The 21,973-nt window shown below is 47.1% G+C and overlaps 1 protein-coding gene across 1 annotated transcript in view; it reads left to right on the top strand.

The window, feature by feature from the left end:
* Positions 1 to 21,973, top strand: part of NAALADL1 (N-acetylated alpha-linked acidic dipeptidase like 1) — an 88,465-nt gene that overhangs the window by 49,814 nt on the left and 16,678 nt on the right. The window contains exons 11-15 of the mRNA XM_075326779.1: positions 2,646 to 2,709; positions 3,275 to 3,342; positions 14,941 to 15,035; positions 17,753 to 17,843; positions 18,166 to 18,247. Coding sequence (XP_075182894.1) covers positions 2,646 to 2,709; positions 3,275 to 3,342; positions 14,941 to 15,035; positions 17,753 to 17,843; positions 18,166 to 18,247 — 400 coding nt within the window. The remainder of the gene's footprint in view (positions 1 to 2,645; positions 2,710 to 3,274; positions 3,343 to 14,940; positions 15,036 to 17,752; positions 17,844 to 18,165; positions 18,248 to 21,973) is intronic.

The raw sequence follows: 21,973 nt of genomic DNA, 5'->3' as shown, positions 1-21,973 counted from the left end.
AAGTCCTTGAAAAACCCTTCCACATCTCCGGAAGCCTCATCAAATGGCTTGAAGTCCGCCCGGATGATCCGTACAGGATCCCAGATCGCTGGGTTTACACTCCAACTCATATTACTACATCTGCCGGACTCCATTGCTTCTTCTCTCCTCTGTGCTCAGCGAGCAGCCTGCTCTTTATATTCCTGTGATACACCGGGGCCAAGAGCTGCCATCTCTTCTTCGAACCACACCACCCACTGGCTTTTTGGGGCAGGGATCCCCGTCCCCAGTGTTTGTCCGTCAGACTTCTGGGAGGAGGTGGACTGGCTCTCACCCACCAGTAGATCAATTAAGGCTTCTTTACTCAGTCCCTGGTAGCTCAGGCCCAGATCTTTGGCTCTCTCCTTTAGACTGGAAGCAGTCCAGTTTCTGTACTCACTCTGTTGGCGAATTCTCCATTAGGCTGCGCTCTGTTGATCCTGCTGCTGCCACCAGTTGTCACGGGGTCCTTCTCCCAACTCACACAATAAACAGAGCGAGAGATGGCTGTACAATCCAAAGAGCATTTATTCCAAGCAAATCAAAATGGTCCATAAGATAATCCACCATATAGAGGGTAAAATAGTGTAGCAACACGAATATAGTCCAGAAAGTGATAAATAAATGTCCATGTCTCTCTGAGAAGCCACAGCTTTCCTCAGAGGTTCAACCTTCTTTCTTCTCTCTTCAAGTTCCCAACAGACTGACTGAATATCCCAGGTAAGCAAAAAGGTTACAGTAGGTGGACTCTAGGCCCACCTACCCCCACAGTCAGGGACGGAAGCGCCTTAAGAGGCTATAACCTTGCACTATAGGGGGTGATTACTTAGAAACAATAGAAATGTACACAGAAGCAGTACAAATAATGGACAGTGAACCAGGCTAAAATAGGAATCTGTACAGCAAGATACACCTCCCCCCATATCCCACCATCACACTGACCTATAGAGTTTCATTGATCCATAGACACATCAGTATTAAAACCGGATCCATGACTTTAATCTGTGAGACTTAAGGCCGCTTTACACGCAACGATATCGCTAGCAATCTCATTAGCGATTGACACGCCCAAATCGCTACGATTTGCAGAGATCGCTCATAGGTCGTTTTGTAGCGGTCACACGTACCCATCTCACTAACGACGCAACATCGTTCAGCAATATATTGATTGACCAAGGTGGTCATGTGGACACCGTCACACAGCATTCCTCCCAACGATTCCGGCAACGACAGAGGCGTATAATTGTCCATAGCATACACCCTGGCGTGTGATTGGCTCTCCCTCTACACACCCCAACTTCCATATGGTCAGAATCTCCTCCGGTCTTATGTTACGTGATTGGTTGTCTTTGAATTAAAAAGCCGCATTTGCGGCTGCCCCATGTGACGCAACCACCGGTGCCGCACGCGTGATCTGTTTTGTGTGTGTGTGTGTGTGTGTGTGTGTGTGTGTGTGTGTGTGGCATCCTTAACGTCTTTTCAACCATGCCTGCCAAATCATAACAGTTAGTACCACAATCAGAATGGAGGAGGCGTGGAGAATTGATCGTAACGACACGCCCGAGTCGCTGATGATGGACGCACTAACGATGTTGTTCATCGTGGCAGGGTGTCAAACGTAGCAATATGTCTGCTGCGTTCCAAACGATGAACAATATTTTGAAACTGAACGACGTGTCAACGATCAACGATTTTCACTATTTTTATGATCGTTCAGAGTCGCTCGTAGGTGTCACACGCAACGACGTCGCTAACGACGATGGAAGTGCGTCACGAAAACCGTGACCCCAACGACATATCGTCAGATAAATCGTAGCGTGTAACGGGGCCTTAAGAGCACATCATACATCAATCCATGAACGCATCCATTCTCGATAGACTCCCAAGTTAAAAAAAAAAACACGATCGGGCAGAAGTCAGTTATTTAACAACGGACAAAAAGGTTGTATTTGCAGAACCTTTTTGCCAATGAATCTCTGCAGGATCCATTCTAATAGATTATTACTAGACATGTGAACTCAGTCTAAGGCTGCTTTCACACATCCGGTTTTTCCTGTGCGGCACAATCCGGCGCTTTGCAGAAAAAACGCAACCTTTTTTTTTGCTGCCGGTTGCGTTTTTTTTTGCATAGACTTACATTAGTGATGTATTGTGCCGTATAGTGCCGCATGGGCTTGCGTTCCGTCCATTTTTTGCCTCATGCGGCAGATTTAGCCGATGCGGCGGCTGGATGGAACGTTGCCTGGCACATTTTTTGTCCGGCAAAAAAAAACGCATCGCGCCGCATCCGGTTGATGCGGCGCGATTTGCAATGCATGCCTATGGACACCGGATGCGGCGCGATGCGGCAAAAAACGCATCTGGCCGCCGCATGCGGTTTTTGCCACTGCGCATGCTCAGTAGCCTGCTGCAAGCGGCAAAAAACGGACGGGCCGCATGTAAACAACTTATGCAAAGGATGCGGTTTTGTCGCCGCATCCGTTGCATAGGTTTTAGAGCCGAATTGGCCGGCTCTGCTAAAACCGGAGGTGTGAAAGCAGCCTAAGAATCTATTTCTGAAAAGCTAAAACTATTTTAATTTAGATTTTTTTTTATTAACAGCTTATTTCCCATCTTTTCCGGTCTAGGACTACTATAGTAAACTAAGGGACAGGACTGCAGCATATATCAATGTGGACATTTCTGTCTTTGGTAAGGATCCTATTAATTATTGGTTATAAATTGTAATTAAAATGCAGTTGTGAGCAAATGTATTAAGATTGTATATTATCATGAAAAATATATATAAACAAAAATAGCTTCACTGATCAGACATTTTTGCCTTCCATTCTAAATATTAATGCACGAGCATACAGTGTGATATGTTGCCAAAAATCATCTGACATTTTCAGCAGAAGCCGGTGTATACGAGGAGATCTGCTGCTGACTATAATGGGATTTTGTAGAGACTGGTTCATTATATGGGTGCACAATAATTGTAGCTGGTAGATAATAGTAAACAAGAGCTTGCTACGGTATATTGACGATCATTCCATGTTTCGAGCAAATTATCCGCTCGTGTAAATGAGCTATATCTGCCTGCCAGGATAGGATTTACTATGTAGTCCCTGGTAAGACATTACAAGACCGACCTCTTTATATCACCAGGATATTATGCTTTCTTAAGAAACTTTAGAATAAGAGAATAATCTTTAGAGAATGCACAGATTTCGGATACGTTTATTGACAGCGTTCTTATATTTCTCTGTCCAACAAGCAAATGCAACGCTAAGAGCTCAAGGGACCCCGCCAATTCAGAATGTGATATTCACTGCTGCAAAACAGGTAAGGACACAAGTAACGAATGCACAGGCAGGACTGGTCAATAGGCTGATATTGTTTTAGTTGTACACACACACATGCAGTTATGGCCAAAAGTGTTGGAACACCACTGTAAATGTGAACAGGGTGCTAGCTAAAAAATATACAATCTATATAAAGTGAAAGCTGAACACCAAAGTCAGAGAAATATGAATAAGCATAACTGCTCTATAATACATAAAGAAATGAAAAACACAATTAGCCATATGAAAAATTGAAAAAAAATGAAAAATGTGACATTGCATGACTGCTGAGGATTATTTGAAAAAAAGATATTTAGCTAATGTATTGATCAGTTCAATACTGCCCCATACCACTTCAAGGTAATCTCTTATTTATCGGGTCCCTGACCAAATCTTACCTCTATATGCGGTTAAAACCTGCTTGTGTGTATGGGTCCCTAACCAAATGTTACCTCTATGTGCGGTTCAAACCTGCTTGTGTATGGAAAGCCAGGGACCTGGCTATATAGGAAACTGAATAAACATGGCTAAAGGGCAGGACTGGGTTCTCAGACAGAAAAAAACTGCATAACAATCAAAAAGACAGTGGAACACCATTGTAAATGTGAACAGGGTGCTAGCTAAAAATACTTCTACTGGCTTCCCATACACAAGCAGGTTTCAACCGCACATAGAGGTAATGTTACGTCCGGGTGGTGGAAACTCTGGACCGTACACCGGTTTCCCCTGAGGAGGCAGCCAGGCTGGTCACCCCGCCAGAGGGTCTTGATGCACGGCAGCCGAAGCACTATCGGTAGTCAGACAGTCCGTAGGAGAGCTGGAAAGGTGGACGTTGCTGAACACACGGAGTCCTGGACGGTAGTCCGGGTGACGAGGCTCAGGGTCCAAGGCCGGGTTGAAGGGTCAGGCGGGATCCGGAACCTGCTGAGCGATGGGACGGGTCACCCCACGGAGCCAGGGACTGGAGACTGGCGGAGCTGCAGAGGTGGTGGAACATCCGCCGAAGTCACCGTCAGGGTACTGTAATGGACGTGGTTTGGAGCGGCTGGCGTGGCAGGACAGGCTCTACGAGACAGGACAGGGTTAATACAGAGCAAAGCAATATGGGGACCTGAACTCCTAGTCTACCAAACACGTAGAACAGGCCCCGCCCACCAGGAAGGAGAATCCTAATATACCCTGTACCTGTCTATGCAATTTCCTGTTTCTAGGTGCTGGCCCTTTAAGAAAGGGTCAATGACCGCGCGCGCGCCCTAATGCGCATGCGCGAGGCCCGTGTACCAGAAGCCAGTCCAGGGAGCGGTGCAGAGGAAGCAGGAGTGCCCGGCTGAGTGTCCCACGTCGCAGAGGAGCGCCGGGAGCGGGGAGCTGGACGCATGGAGGGCGCCGGCGAGGAAGAGGAGGACGGGACCGGAGTGGTGAGCAGGGGACGCCGCCGGGGAGCGGGCCATGGGGACCGGAGAGCGGGGCACGGGGATCGGGAAGCGTGACAGTACCCCCTCCCCCACGCCCCCCTCCCCGCAACCGGGACAGGAAAGCACGAATCAGAGGAGTGCCAACATTCTCCCGGGGCTCCCAGGACCTATCCTCGGGACCATAACCCGCCCAGTCCACCAGGAAGTATTGTCGACCTCGCACGGTCTTCATGGCCACGATATCCCTTACCGCATAGATGTCATCGTCAGCGATAGGAGGAGGAGAAGTACCGAGACCAGCGGAGAAGGGACCAAGGACAACAGGCTTGAGCAAGGAGACATGGAAGGAGTTGGGTATCCGCATCGTGGCCGGGAGCTGCAGCTTGTAGGAGACTGCATTAATCTTGCTGATGACTTTAAACGGCCCAATGTAACGAGGACCCAACTTGTACGATGGTAACTTCAATCGGACGTATCTGGATGCAAGCCAGACCAGATCACCTGGGGAGAAACACGGGGGATCCAGGCGCCTCTTGTCCGCATGTCTCTTCATCCGCAAAGAAGCACGTTCTAAGGAAGACTTGACAAAGTTCCATATAGTTGAGAAGTCCCGAACCAGAGCATCTGCTGCGGGGACATCGGAAGCCGAGGATACTGGCAACGGAACAGAAGGCTGAAGTCCGTAAACGACCTGGAAGGGAGAGCTGGAGGTGGACTCGCTGATGTGTTGGTTGTGGGAGAATTCAGCCCAAGGTAGGAGTGTGGACCAATCGTCATGATGGATGTTGACGTAATGGCGCAGGAAGGAGGTCAGGATCTGATTGACCCGTTCCACTTGGCCATTCGACTGAGGATGGTAGGCCGAAGAAAAGTCCAAGGATACTCCCAGATGTTTGCAGAGAGCCCTCCAGAAGCGCGAGGTAAACTGAGTTCCTCTGTCGGACACAATGTGTGCGGGGAAGCCATGCAATCGGAATATGTGCTGTATGAAGGAGTCAGCTAGCTCCTGGGCCGAGGGCAGCCCGGCCATGGGAATGAAGTGAGCCATCTTGGAGAAGCGATCCACCACAACCCATATGACCGTGTGTCCGGAGGATAAGGGTAAGTCCGTAATGAAGTCCATTGCAATATGTCGCCACGGAACAGAAGGAATGGGCAGAGGCAGAAGACGTCCATAAGGTAGGTGTTTGGGTGTCTTGTTCCGGGCACAGGATGGACAGGCTGAGACGAAGGTTGCGACGTCTTTACGGAGGGACGGCCACCAGTAGTGACGGACAATCGTACTCCAAGTCTTCTTCTGACCAGCATGGCCGGCGATCTTCGAGGCATGGCCCCAGTGCAGGACTCTCTGTCTGTCAGTATCTGAGACATAGGTTTTCCCAGGGGGTATCTGAGTTAGAGTGACAGGAGTCACCGGAATGACTTTACTAGGGTTGATGATGGGCTGGAACGTCTCCTCCTCCAACTCCACGGGCACGAAGGACCTGGACAAGGCGTCTGCCCGCACGTTCTTATCCGCAGGCCGAAAATGGAGTTGAAAATCAAATCGAGCAAAAAACAAGGACCAGCGGGCTTGTCGCGGGTTCAGTCTTTGGGCTGACCGCAGGTACTCCAGATTCTTGTGGTCCGTGTATATGATTACAGGGTATACCACTCCCTCCAAGAGGTAGCGCCATTCCTCCAAGGCCAGCTTAACGGCCAGTAGCTCCCGATCCCCGATGGTGTAGTTGCGTTCGGGTGCCGAGAAGCTCTTGGAGAAGAATCCACAAGTGACCATTTTTCCGGAGGAGGAGTTCTGCATCAACACTGCCCCGGCTCCTGAGGAGGAGGCATCTACCTCTAAGGTGAACTGGCGGTTCAATTCAGGGCGATGGAGAACCGGGGAAGAAGCAAACTCCTGTTTCAAGGAGCTGAACGCGGCATCGGCCGCCGGTGGCCAGTCCTTAGGATTAGCTCCTTTCTTAGTCAAGGCAGAGAGAGGCGCAGTCAAGGAAGAGAAGTGCGGGATGAATTGCCGATAATAGTTCGCAAAGCCGAGAAAGCGTTGGATAGCCTTCAGTCCGGAAGGAGGAGGCCAGTTGATGATGGCAGACACTTTCTCTGGGTCCATCTGCAGGCCAGTGTCCGAGATTACATAACCCAGGAAGGGAAGAGACGATTTTTCAAAGATGCACTTCTCGTACTTGGCGTACAGACGGTTCTCTCTAAGCCTCTGGAGAACTAGCTGCACGTTCTCTCTGTGGGTCTGTAGGTCCGGAGAGAAGACCAGGATGTCATCCAGATATACTACGACACAGACATAGAGGAGATCTCTGAACACGTCGTTCACCAATTCTTGGAAGACTGCCGGAGCATTACACAGACCAAAGGGCATGACACAATACTCGTAGTGACCATCCCGAGTGTTGAATGCGGTCTTCCATTCGTCTCCAGAGCGAATGCGAACCAGGTTATAGGCCCCACGGAGGTCCAACTTTGTGAATACACGAGCTCCTCGGAGCCGATCGAATAGTTCGGGGATAAGTGGCAGAGGGTATTTGTTTTTTACGGTGATCTGGTTTAATCCCCGGTAGTCAATGCAAGGGCGCAGATCACCTTCCTTCTTCTTGACGAAGAAAAAACCTGCTCCGGCAGGGGACGAAGATCTCCGAATGAACCCCTTAGCCAGGCTCTCGGTGATATAAGCAGACATAGCCCGTGTTTCAGCAGGGGACAAGGGGTATATACTTCCTCTAGGAGGCGTAGTTCCTGGCAGTAGATCGATGGCACAGTCGTAGGGACGATGAGGCGGTAGTACCTCTGACTCCTTTTTATCGAAAACGTCCGAGAAGGACCAGTAGGCAGAAGGTAGTCCTGGTAGAGACTATGGAACCGGAGGTCGTCGAATGGGCTGGATGGATTTCAGACATCTCTCGTGACACGAAGAGCCCCATCGGGTAATTTCACCTGTACTCCAACTGACCGACGGTTCGTGTGCCTGTAACCATGGGAGTCCCAGCAGGATCTGATGAGACATGCGCGGGAGGACGTAGAAGGAGATCTTCTCGGTGTGCAGGGCACCGATCTGTACTTCCACAGGCTTGGTGATCAGTGAGACGGTGTCAGAGAGGGGTCTCCCATCTACAGAGGCGATCACCAGTGGTTTTTCTAGTGGGAGGACAGGCACCTGGTACTTATCCACCGTGGCCTGCTGGATGAAGTTGCCTGCTGCTCCGGAATCGAGATACGCCTCTGCCGTGAACCGGGTCTCTTCTGTAGTGACTTGAATAGTCCAGGTAACGGAGTCTGAGAGAGTCCCAGCACCTAGGGTGGCCTCTCCTACCAAGCCTAGGCTTTGGAGTTTCCCGGCTTCTCGGGACAAGAGCGTAGCAGGTGTGTACCATCACCGCAATAGAAGCAGAGACCCTTTGCTAGTCGTTCTGCTCTGCATTGCTCCGACTGCCTCAGGCGGTCAATCTGCATGGGCTCGTAGGTAGACGCGCCAGGTGACGCCAACTGGGGAGCGATGGACCTCTGGGGTGGAGAGGTGGACACCTCTTTGGATCGTTCCTGAAAGCGAAGATCCACTCGAGTCGCTAGAGCAATCAGGGCATCCAGGGTGGAAGGCACGTCACGACCAGCCAGCTCATCTTTAATACGACCCGAGAGTCCCTCCCAGAAGGCAGCGGTTAGGGCCTCGTTGTTCCACCCTAGTTCAGAGGCCAAGGTACGAAAACGAATAGCATATTGGCCCACCGTCAGAGTCCCCTGACATAGCCGGAGGAGGGATGAGGCAGACGCGGAGGCGCGTCCGGGCTCGTCAAAGGTGCTACGAAAAGCCTGCAGGAACTCCTGGATGTCGGTGGTTACCGGATCCTCCTTCTCCCACAAGGGGTTCATCCAAGCCAGTGCCTCTCCCTCTAGATGGGACATCATGAACGCGACCTTGGCTTGGTCAGAGGCAAAAAGGTGCGGCAGCAGCTTGAAATGGAGGGAGCATTGATTTATGAATCCCCTGTAGGTCTTGGGATCTCCGGTGTACCGGGGAGGTGAGGCCAAACGGAGTTTGGAAGCATCTGAGGAGGCTGCCACAGGAGCTGCGGCCGTGGATTGTGCAGTGGAAACCTGAGATGCCAAGGACGTGGCAGTTGCTTGTAGCGTGTTCAGGCGGGTATCCACAGAAGACATGAAGGACAGCATGCGGGTCTGGGTCTCGCGCTGTCGTGTGAGTTCCTGCTGCAAGGCCGCTAGTGCTTCGGCGGGATCCATGGCCTGTTCTAGCTGTTACGTCCGGGTGGTGGAAACTCTGGACCGTACACCGGTTTCCCCTGAGGAGGCAGCCAGGCTGGTCACCCCGCCAGAGGGTCTTGATGCACGGCAGCCGAAGCACTATCGGTAGTCAGACAGTCCGTAGGAGAGCTGGAAAGGTGGACGTTGCTGAACACACGGAGTCCTGGACGGTAGTCCGGGTGACGAGGCTCAGGGTCCAAGGCCGGGTTGAAGGGTCAGGCGGGATCCGGAACCTGCTGAGCGATGGGACGGGTCACCCAACGGAGCCAGGGACTGGAGACTGGCGGAGCTGCAGAGGTGGTGGAACATCCGCCGAAGTCACCGTCAGGGTACTGTAATGGACGTGGTTCGGAGCAGCTGGCATGGCAGGACAGGCTCTACGAGACAGGACAGGGTTAATACAAAGCAAAGCAATATGGGGACCTGAACTCCTAGTCTACCAAACACGTAGAACAGGCCCCGCCCACCAGGAAGGAGAATCCTAATATACCCTGTACCTGTCTATGCAATTTCCTGTTTCTAGGTGCTGGCCCTTTAAGAAAGGGTCAATGACCGCGCGCGCGCCCTAATGCGCATGCGCGAGGCCCGTGTACCAGAAGCCAGTCCAGGGAGCGGTGCAGAGGAAGCAGGAGTGCCCGGCTGAGTGTCCCACGTCGCAGAGGAGCGCCGGGAGCGGGGAGCTGGACGCATGGAGGGCGCCGGCAAGGAAGAGGAGGCCGGGACCGGAGTGGTGAGCAGGGGACGCCGACGGGGAGCGGGGAGCGGGCCATGGGGACTGGAGAGCGGGGCACGGGGACCGGGAAGCGTGACAGGTAACATTTGGTTAGGGACCCGATAAAGAAGAGATTACCATGAAGTGGTTATCGGGCAGTAATAAATTGATCAATACATTAGCTAAATATCTCTTTTTTTCAAATAATCCTCAGCAGTCATGCGATGCCACATTTTTCATTTTTTTTTCAATTTTTCATATGGCTAATTGTGTTTTTCATTTCTTTATGTATTATAAAGCAGTTATGCTTATTCATATTTCTCTTAATTTGGTGTGCAGTTTTCACTTTATATAGATGGCTGAAAGTGTTGGCATTTAGAGTTGAGCGAGTACCTAACTATTCGTACTCACTATACTCATAACGACTCCGAGTACTGTCTAATACTCACAGATTCGTTCCGAATAGCGTGTGCAATGCAAATCAATGGGGAATACTTGCAATGTAACGAGCAACCCGAATTCCACACTATTTGCTACTCGCACGAATAGTGCGGCATTCGGGTTACTCTTTACTTTGCGAATTTTTCCCCATTGACTTGCATTGCACACACTATTTGGAACGACTACGGGAGTATTATACAGTACTCGTTATGAGTATAGTGAGTACGAATCGTTAGGTATTCGCTCAACTCTACTTGGGACCCTTGACATTGTTCCAGAAAATTAAGTATTTCTCCAGGTATATTATGTTTTGTCATACACATGTTTATTTACTTTGTGTGTATTGGAACAAGACAGAAAAAAAAAAACACTGAAAAAAAGGCAAATTGGACATATTTTCATACAAAACTCCAAAAATTGGCAGGACAAAATTGTTGGCACCCTCAGCTTAACCCCTTCACGACCGCGGGCCGTAAAATTACGTCCTATTTTAACGTGACTTAACGACCAGGGACGTAATTTTACGGCCTAAACTTCATTTGATTGCCGTGGCCATAGCAACGGCTTTCAAATGATGTCCCCTGCTGTTTCTTACAGCAGGGGACCTTTGCTTGACCCCAGGGGGGGCGGCATCGCCACCCCCTATCGACGATCGATGTGATTGGCTGTTCAAATCTGAACCGCCAACCACATCGATCGCACTAATTTCGGCAAAAATAATGCCCGAATTAGTGCGATCCTGTGAGATCCAGCTATGAGATGCCGCAGCTGCAGCAGCATATCATAGGTGGACCTCAAACATGTCTCCCCCAGCCCCTGCAGCACTGATTGGAGCGATCGTGCTATGACGCGCAATCGCTCCAATCAGTGTGCAGTGGGGCGGTCTGATCTGCCGGTGGCCGCCCTCCCCAGGCCTGTGCTGGCCTGTGAGCCCTCCCCCAACATGTCTGCAGCGTGGAGTGGCTGGTACTTTTGGTACCACGCCACCGCTGCTGCCGCCGCCGCCGCCTCTGATGTCTCCGCCGCTGCAGCTCTAATGGTAAGTATTCCGCTCCCTGCGCGCTCCCGTGAAGGCCCCTGCGCGCTCCCGTGAAGGCCCCTGCCCGTGCCCCCCCCCGATCTGCCCCCCTACGCCCCGATCTGCCCCCCTACGCCCCGATCTGCCCCCCCGGCATCCCGATCTGCTACCACCGCTGCTGCTGAGGTCACCGCTGCTGCTGCAAAGTGAGTACTGTGCTCACTTTGCAGCCCGTGCGCGCTCCCGTGGTGCCCCTGCGCGCTGCCGTGATAGCCCCTGCCGTGACATGGCGTCCGCTAATGATTCCAACCAATTTTGCTGTCAAATGGCGCTCCTTCTCTTCTGAGCCCCGCCATGCGCCCAAACAATTACTTTCCACCACATATGAGGTATCTGCGTACTCAGGAGAAAATGCACAATACATTTTATGGTGCATTTTTTCCTGATAGCCTTGTGAAAAAAAAAGCTACCTAGTTGAAGCAACCGTTTTGTGGTAAAAAATATTTTTTTTCTTTTCACGGCTCAACGCTATAAAACTTCTGTGAAGCCCCCAGGTGTTCAAAGTGCTCACCAAACATCTAGAAAAATTATTTGAGGGCTCTAGTTTCCAAAATGGTGTCACTTGTGGGGGAGCTCCACTGTTTAGGCACCATAGGGGGTCTCCAAACGTGACATGGCGTCCGCTAATGATTCCAACCAATTTTGCTGTCAAATGGCGCTCCTTCTCTTCTGAGCCCCGCCATGCGCCCAAACAATTACTTTCCACCACATATGAGGTATCTGCGTACTCAGGAGAAAATGCACAATACATTTTATGGTGCATTTTTTCCTGTTACCCTTGTGAAAAAAAAAGCTACCTAGTTGAAGCAACCGTTTTGTGGTAAAAAAAATTTTTTTTCTTTTCACGGCTCAACGCTATAAACTTTTGTGAAGCCCCCAGGGGTTCAAAGTGCTCACCAAACATCTAGAAAAATTATTTGAGGCCTCTAGTTTCCAAAATGGGGTCACTTGTGGGGGAGCTCCATTGTTTAGGCACCTCAGGGGGTCTTCAAAGCCGACATGGCGTCCGCTAACAGGTGCAGCTAATTTTGCACTCAAAATTTCAAATGGCGCTCCTTGCCTTCCGAGCACTGCTGTGTGTCCAAACATTTGATTTCCACCACATATGAGGTATCTGCGTACTCAGGAGAAAATGCACAATACATTTTATGGTGCATTTTTTCCTGTTACCCTTGTGAAAAAAAAGCTACCTAGTTGAAGCAACAGTTTTGTGGTAAAAAAAATTTTTTTTCTTTTCACGGCTCAACGCTATAAACTTTTGTGAAGCCCCCAGGGGTTCAAAGTGCTCACCAAACATCTAGAAAAATTATTTGAGGCCTCTAGTTTCCAAAATGGGGTCACTTATGGGGGAGCTCCATTGTTTAGGCACCTCAGGGGGTCTTCAAACCCGACATGGCGTCCGCTAATGAGTGCAGCTAATTTTGCGTTCAAAAATTCAAATGGCGCTCCTTCCCTTCCGAGCTCTGCCGTGCGCCCAAACAATTGATTTTTACCACATATGGGGTATCAGCGTACTCAGGAGAACATGCACAATAAATTGTATTGTGTACTTTCTCTTTTCTCCCTTGTAAAAATGAAAATTTTATGGCTAAAGTAACATTTTTGTGTTAAAAAGTAAAATTTTCATTTTTTCCTTCCACATTGCTTTGGTTCCTGTGAAGCACCTAAAGGGTTAATAATCTTATTGGATGTGGTTTTGAGCAGTGTGAGGGGTGTAGTTTTTAGAATGGGGTCACTTTTGGGTATTTTCTGTCACCTCGGCCTCTCAAAGTCACTTCAAATGTGATGTGGTCCCTAAAAAAATTATTTTGTAAATTTTGTTGGAAAAATGAGAATTTGCTGATGACCTTTGACCCCTTCTAACTTCCTAACGGAAAAAAAATTTGTTTCGAAAATTGCGCTGGTGTAAAGTAGGCAAGTGGGAAATGTTATTTAGTAACTATTTTGTGTGACATATCTCTCAGATTTATGGGCATAAATTTTCAAAGTTTGAAATTTGCGAAATTTTCAAAATTTTCGCCAAATTTCCTAAATTTTCACAAATAAACGCAAAAAATATCGGCCTAAATTTACCACTGACATGAAGTACAATATGTCACGAAAAAACAATCTCAGAATCGCCAGGATCCGTTGAAGCGTTCCAGAGTTATAACCTGTCAAAGTGACACTGGTCAGAATTGCAAAAAATGGCCCGGTCATTAGGGTGTTTTAGTGGCCGGGGGTGAAGGGGTTAATATTTGGTTGCGCACTCTTTGGAATAAATAACTGCGATCAGTCACTATCACCATCAACAATCCTGGAACACCTTTCCCTTTCCTTCTGAATTGTGTTAGTATTATTACATTCCTCTCGGAATGATACGAGTAAATAGACACATAAGTGTTATCATTCACCTTCTTAAGATGGTACTGTTGATACAGTCAACACTGATCTGAGATTTGCAGGACAAGGCAAACTGCCAAGAAAGAATCAACTTATTTCTATATTTCTAGGAGGAATAGCAGAAAGGAGGGACATTATCGATTTCTGAGAAAAGATGGTTCTAGAATTTATATTGCATGGGAATGACAAATATATCCAAAAGCAGATATGTCACGAGAGCTGGACGATTATACAAAAGGAATTCCAGGAGTAAAATATTGATGGTCTATGATTGATTGTTGGACTTCCAACATTCAGGACTAGAGATGAGTGAATGAATTCAGAGGATTCTAGTCTGGTGACCAGGTCAGGATCAACCCTGGCACCTTTAAAAGGGTCCGGTAAACCAAGTCACTCTTCTCTATCCAGGACCCTTGCGAATCAGGGTCTTCCATGCATGTCAGGTTGCACTGATGAGTGCTGACCCTTTATTTTTTGGACAGATACTTCATTCTTCATACTGTATGTTGGTTTGATGATCCAAGGAAGTGTTGCAGCCACTTCCTTAGATCATCAAACCGACCTAGGAACTGGACACCAATGAACAAACATTGATGGCCCTGTCCAGAGATAGTTCTTCAATTTTTACTCTCTGAAGTCCAACTGATAGGAATTCTCTAAAAACTGATCAAGAAGATGTAGACCTTGATTCTTAGGCTATGTGCGCACTAGAAATGTGAAGTTTCTCAAGAAAATTTCTTGAGAAACTTCTGGGAGTGAAAGATTTCCGGACCTCCAGAAAAAATCCGCACCAAATCCGCATGCGGATTTGCCGCGGAATAGCCGCGAAATTGCCGCGATTTTCCCGCAGGTGGTTCCCTGCGGATTTTTGCAGGCTGTACTGCCGAAATCCGCAGGGTACCTGCGGAAATAATGGACATGTTCATTTTCTCAAGAAAGTTTCTCGAGAAATTCTTCTCAAGGAAATTTCTTGAGAAAAATCCGCACAAGTGCGCACAGCTATTTTTTTTTTTTCATAGAAATTGCTGGGAAATGTCTGCACAAAGATTGCAGACATTTCTCAAGACATTTCCGCGGCAAATCCGCGGGTAAATCCGCGGGTAAAAAGCTCTAGTGCGCACAGAGCCTTAATGTATCAATAATTACAACATGTGGTCTTCCTAAATACAGCAAGTAACATGAGATTATAAAATTAGACGGTTACATGTGAAATGGAAGAACTAGACCAGAAGAAATAGTCACCACAACTAGTCCCTTTTTTTAGAACTGCATACTAACCATTCCCTCCTATAATCTTCATAGGTGGAAACACCAGTCAGCCCTTCTTTAAGCGTATATGACAACTGGATCCGTCACTTTAATCGAACCAGCTCACTGTATAACAAAACAATACCTCAGTAAGTCAGACGTTCATAGCTCCAGTCACACTTCAGATTTTTTTTCCGTGACTATTTGATGTAATTTTTATACAATAAGGGCCAACACTACGCCATATAATATAAAAATAGGTTAATTAATGTACAAATGTAATACAGATAATACTAAAACAGATACTAAAATGAACAAGATACACAAGAGGATGCACCCCCTGAGGAAGCACATGTTGGGGTGGCGAAACACCATTCTGAAGTCATGTCTATCTTGATATATTTCTCCGATGTGATTACTTTTAGGCTTGCCCAATTACTTATCTGGTAAGGTCTCCCTTTTTGGCCAGTTTCAGACAAGTATACTATATGTCACACTGTAACACAAACAAAAGAATACAGTAGCAGTCTGTAAGCGCTAAGATATATGCAAACATAGAATATATTAACTCCTTCACCCTTCGGCGATTTTTCATTTTTCGTTTATTCCTCCCCTTCTTCCAAGAGTCATAACTTTATTTTTTCCCCGTCAATTTTGCCATACGAGGGCTTGTTTTTTTTGTGGGACAAGTTGTACTTTTGAATGAAACCATTCGTTTTACCAAAAAAATGTACTGGAAAACATGAAAAAAATTCCAAGTGCGGTGAAATTGCAATTGCACGATTGTTTTTTGGGTCTTATATTCACTATATGGGAAAACTGATGTGCCAGTATGATGCCTTATATCGGTACGAGCTCGCACATATCAAGCATGTATACTTTTATCTAAGAGGTGTAAAAAAATTTCAGAAGTTTGTCCAAAAAAAGAATCGCGCCATTTTTTGAGACCTGTAGGGTTCTCAATTTTCGGGATCTGGGGATGTGTGACTGCCTTTTTTTGTGTCTTGAGCTCAAGTTTTTAATTATACCATATTTGTATAGTGGCGACATCTTAATCTCCTGTTATTGCATTTTAATATAATATTGTAGAAACCAACAAACATAATTTTGACATTTGGAATTTTTTTCCTTGCCTCATCATGTACCGATCAGATTAATTGATTTTATATTTTGATAGATCTGATACCAAATAGTTGTATAATTTTTATTGTTTTATTTTCAATGGGGAAAAAATTATTTTTTTTTAATTTTTTCTAAAACTTTAATTTTTATTTTTATTGATTTTACTAGTCCCCCTAGGGCACTGTATGGCTTCACACTGAGATCGCTTCTCCTGATCAGAGTGATGCTGCAGCATCACTCTGATCAGGAGAAATGCAGCTTTCATGTGAATGTCTGCACTCTGTCGGCTCTCATGGGAAATAAGTCATGACAGTGTCAGAGATCATCATCTGACCCCACGCTACCATGGCAACACATTGGCGCCCCGGGATCGTGTCATAGGGCCACCGATGATGGCAGGGAACGGTGCAATCCCCGCCGCAGCCATTTAAATAATGCTGTCAGATTTTGACAGCGCGATCTAAGTGGTAAGCAGGTGCAGGTCAATCTCTGATTGGTAATGGCTAAATCACAGTAGGCTAAGGAAATGGGATCTCTGCTGACGTCATGCCCATGTGACCAGAAGGGGTAGGACCCCTGCCAACATAGCTGATACCAGAAAGAAACTCCATGTGATCCTGGAGTTGTTTATACTAGAAACGAGGGTCTGGGAGTGAGACCCCCCAGATGGATGAGCCTTGCATCATTATGATGAATGGTATTAAACATCGCCACGCCCACCAACCAAGCCGGTCACGCCCTCTAACCAGGAAGGTCCTTCTAGCCACTGGGATTTAGCCGCAACCATCTCTCATTCACAAGCACCTGTTAGCCTCACATGTCTGCTGATCAGATCAGCAGACATGTGCGGGGATTACTGTACACATCTGAGAGCGACTATATTGTGATACTACCAAATTTCTTTTTACATATTAGGAATCATGCAAATTTTTGGTGCACGTGATAGATAGGTCTTGCAGGCCTTGACATATACTGCTTATTTCCTGACCTGTATATATATAAAAAATATTGAACACCCACCACCAGTGGGCTCTTATGTTAGAATGCTGTATATAAGAGCCCAAACTGCTATGTAGAACATAAATATCACTTTATAATAATCACCTCAAGGGCAATGCAGACTGGTCGGATGGGTGTCTCCGTTCTCCAGTACCGGCGCCTCCTCTTCCGGCCATCTGTGTTCTCCTTCTTCTGAAGCCTGGGTGCATGACGCATCCTACGTCATCTACACTAACCGGCATTGAGGTCCTGCGCAGGCGCACTTTGATCTGCCCTGAGCAGAGCAGATCACAGTATTGTAGTGCGCCTGCGCCGGGACCTCAATGCTGGCTAGTGTGGATGACGTCATGCACCCAGGGTTCAGAAGAAGGACGACAAAGATGGCCGGAAGAAGAGGCGCCGATACCGGAGAATAGAGACACCCATCCGACCAGTCCGCACCGCACCTTATGTGAGTATTATAAAGTGATTTTTACGTTCTACATAGCGGCCTGGGCTCTTATATACAGCATGTTAGAATACTGTATATAAGAGCTCACTGATGGTGGCCGCAACTTATATAGTCACCAAATCTGCTGACAGGTTCCCTTTAATGGGATTCATAAGGATTGCCAATATCCATTAAAAATTTCACCAGTAATATCTATAATGGCTCCACTATAAATACCAGTGCGAACATAATATTTATTTTATTTCCTATGATTCCACTTTTTATGTATTCACGCTATCTCCTTTTTCTATACAGGTTGGGGGCCCTCGGTGCAGGCAGCGACTATGCTCCGTTCCTTCATTATTTGGGCATTACTTGCATGGACATCGCATACACCTACGACAGGGTAACTGAGAGAAATGGATGAAAAAGATATATCAAACTAGTTACATCAGGGCATGATTTTATATTTTTTGTGCACAAACATCCCCCACCCCCACCCCCACCCCCCATGGATGTGTGAACAGCCTCATTCATAAAGATGTATTGATCTCCAAAAAATTTGCACTGGGGATCGGAAACCACTTTAAGCTGCAATTTGTGTTTTTTTGTATATTTATTTATGAAGTACAATTCTAACAATGCTAGAATTCTTATTAGCAGCCAGTAACCATCGTGTTATGTGATCCTTGGAAGACATAGTTCCATCTCTTTTCTTCACTCCACAGAGCAAGTCCTCGGCCCGTATCTATCCGGCGTATCACACTGCATTTGACACCTTCCACTATACAGATGTACATATTGATCCAGGTACCGCGCCATTTCCGTACCACAACAAAGCTCAAGATCGCCATTATATAAGAACTCTTTCACAATGGCATTTCAGCTTTATATTGCTCATAAATGGGTCCCAAGTGAATGTGACTGTAATGCGGGCTTCACACGATGCGATCTATCGTGCGATCGTACCCACCCCCGTCGTTTGTGCGTCACAGGCAAATCGCTGACCGTGTCGCACAAAATCGTTTAACCCCCGTCACACTTACTTACATGCTGAGCGACGTCACTGTGGGCGGCGAACATACACTTCCTGAATTGGGTGGGACGTTCGGCGTCACAGCAACGTCACACAGCCGCCGGCCAATAGAAGTGGAGGGGCGGAGATGAGCGGGATGTAAACATCCCACCCACCTCCTTCCTTCCGCATAGCCGGCGGGAGTCGCGGGACGCAGATAAGCTGTGTTCATCGTTCTTGGGGTGTCACACAGTGCGATGTGTGCTACCCCGGGTACGATGAACAACCTGCGCAAAGTAAAATTAACGATTTTTTAGAAATAAACGACGAGTACACGATACCCGATTCCTCACCGATCTGCGATCACTCGTAGGTGTCACACGGGACGACGTCGCCAACGAAACCGGATGTGCGTCACAAAAACCGTGACCCCAACGATCTATCGCACGATAGATCACCTCGTGTGATGCCTGCATAACACGTGTTCGCTCTGTTGCAGCATAATAAATATCGTTGTAAATTGGAATTATACTATATTAACAAATGGTTAAATATTAATGTATTCTGTAAGATCTGTCATGAAATTCCACAATACAAGCTGCATACTTTATTCATTTGGTACAGACCTGATGGGGCTGGTGCAATTGCTTTGAATATCCATGTCAGAAAGACTGTATAGTACTTCTTTTTTTTTTTTTTTTTAAATCCGTTCCTTCTATCTGTTAAAAATGAGCATTTTAAACCAACTAGCAAAGTACAGCAATTCTGCATAGATTTTCAGTCCACCAGCCTCATCAGGTCTAAGGCTATGTCCGCACTTTGCGTCGTCCTAGTTGCAGTTCAAAACGCATATTTTTGCAGAAATTGCTTTTGCCAAAGTTGCTTTTGACCATCAAAACGCTGTAAATACGTGCATATTTACCGCGTTTTAGCTGCGTTTTTAGCGCTTTTTACATGCTTTTTCATTGCCTAAAGTCAGATGCGTTTTGAACACAAAGACAACAAAATAAAGTTTTAAACACACAAACACTGAAAAAAGGGGAAAAAAAAAGAACACAATTATTTAAATCATAACGAAAATAGTTATATTTAATAAAATTATTGCGGTTTTATACTATTTTTGGCAAAAATATCAATAATTAAATTATTTTCTTTAATTTAATTGTCGGACTATGTGTGTAAGGCTGCTTTCAAACTACGTTTTTTTAACATGCGTCCTGAACGTTTTTTTTAACGCAAAAACGGATCGAGTGCAAATGCGTTTTCATTTCAATGCATTTGCAATGGACTTGCGTCAACATGCGTTCACCTGCGTTTGCGTGCGTTATAGTGAGGATCCAGCGACTTGCAGTTTTTTAACTTTTTTCAAAAACGCTCTTTGTAGCGTTTTTGAGCTGCGTCCAAATACTGCAAATTGCTGGATCCTGACTAAACAGCACGGAAACGCATGTGAACGCTGGCATGCTGATAGATAGGATCCTGCTTGCTCTACTGAGCATGCCCAGAAACCAGCCTGGCATGAACAGTCTCTCTCTCCCCTTCCCTCTCTCCCCTGCCTGAGAGCTCGTAACAAAGGTAAACATCGGGTAACTTGCTTGGCTACCCGATGTTTACATTGGTTACGTGTGCAGGCAGCCCGGCTCCTAGCAGCTGCAGACGCTCGTAACCAGGGTAAATATCGGGTATCCAAGCAAGTTACCCGATGTTTACCTTGGTTACAAGCCTCCGCAGCTGTCAGATGCCGGCTCCCAGTCTATAACGTTCCGTTCCCCTCACTCCCGATCACATGACTCCAATGCCCGCCCATAAACTGCAAGTGACAGGATCCTGCAAAATAACACATGCGTTTGCATGCATTTTTCTCTGCAAAAACAGGATCCGCTTTTGCAGCAAAAAAACGTTCATGACGCATGCTAAAAAAAACGTAGTGTGAAAGCAGTCTAAGGCTATGTGCGCACGTTGCGTAAATACATGCAGTTACGCTGCGCTTTGTAGCGCAGCGTAACTGCAGGCGTCCTGCGTCCCCTGCACAGTCTATGGAGATTGTGCAGGGGCCGTGCGCACGTGGCGTTTTAGAGCGCAGCGCTTCGGCTACTGCCGAAGCGCTGCGTAAAAAGAAGTGACATGTCACTTCTTCCGTGCGCTTTGCCGGCAGCTCCTGCTCTGTCTATGGGAGGAGCTGCAGGCAGAGCGCATGGAATCGGCTTCACTACGGACATTTCTGCAGCGATTTAAAGCGCACATGTGCTCTTCAGATCGCTGCAGAAATTTCTGCAGTGAACTGTACGCAACGTGCGCACATAGCCTAAAGGGACATATTATTCCATTATTTTGATGTCAGAAAAGCATGTGTTTTGGTATTCCACCTGTTTAGTGTTTATTAAATTGTTTATTGGTGTTTCTGCAGCTAAAAAGCATGTAAAACGATGACATTTTTATGTTTCTTGCTTTTTGCTACTTCTCATTGACTTCAATGTTAGCAAAACGCACCCAAAATGGCAAAAGCAATTGACATGCCGCTTCTTTGAACGCAGAGTTTTTGCCACAAATTATGCAAATTAAACGCAGCGTTTGGAAACGCAAAGTGCGGACAAGAAATCCCCATTTCCCATAGACTTTGCTGGAAAATCAAAAAGCATGCTTTTTGGTATGAAACCACTGCAGTTCAAAACAGACTAAAAAAGCACCTGAAACGCAGGTGGAAACGCAAAGTGCGGACACAGCCGAAGAGATTTATGGAATAATATATACGTAGCATTGTAACATCTAGTGACAGATACAAATGTAATGTTATTTTGATGCACAGTATATAAAGAGGATGAAAGCTTGTGTGTAGATACTGCTGTTACACAGACTGATGGGGTCAGTCTGTTTCTTAAACTGAAAAAGTGTAGCATGCTGGGCTTTATAGGGAACAGGAATCTCCAGCTTCAGAGGTGGCATCCATTCAGTAAAGGTCACGTCTCACTAAGCAACATCGCTAGTAACATCGCTGCTGAGGCACAACTTGCTAGCGATGTTGCTGTGTGTGACATCCAGCAACAACCCGGCCCCTGTTGTGAGGTCGTTGGTTGTTGCTGAATGTCCTGGGCCATTTTTTAGTTGTTGCTGTCCCGCTGTGAAGCAGACATCGCTGTGTGTGACAGCGACAGAGGAACAACTGAATGTGCAGGCAGCAGGAGCCGGCTTCTGCGGAGGCTGGTAACCACGGTAAACATCGGGTAACCAAGAAGCCCTTCCCTTGGTTACCCGATATTTACCTTCGTTACCAGCGTCTGCCGCTCTCAGCTGCCAGTGCCGGCGTCTGCTCCCTGCACACGTAGCCGGACTACACATCGGGTAATTAACCCAATGTGTACTGTGGCTATGTATGCAGGGAACAGGGAGCTGGCACTGGCAGTGTGAGATCGGCGGACGCTGGTAACGAAGGTAAATATCGGGTAACCAAGGTAAGGGCTTCTTGGTTACCCGATGTTTACCGTGGTTACCAGCATCCGCAGAAGCCGGCTCCCTGCATACGT

Source organism: Anomaloglossus baeobatrachus, chromosome 10, assembly GCF_048569485.1.
Source record: "Anomaloglossus baeobatrachus isolate aAnoBae1 chromosome 10, aAnoBae1.hap1, whole genome shotgun sequence".
Taxonomy (NCBI): Eukaryota; Metazoa; Chordata; class Amphibia; order Anura; family Aromobatidae; genus Anomaloglossus; species Anomaloglossus baeobatrachus.
This window is presented reverse-complemented; position numbering and strand designations above follow the sequence as displayed.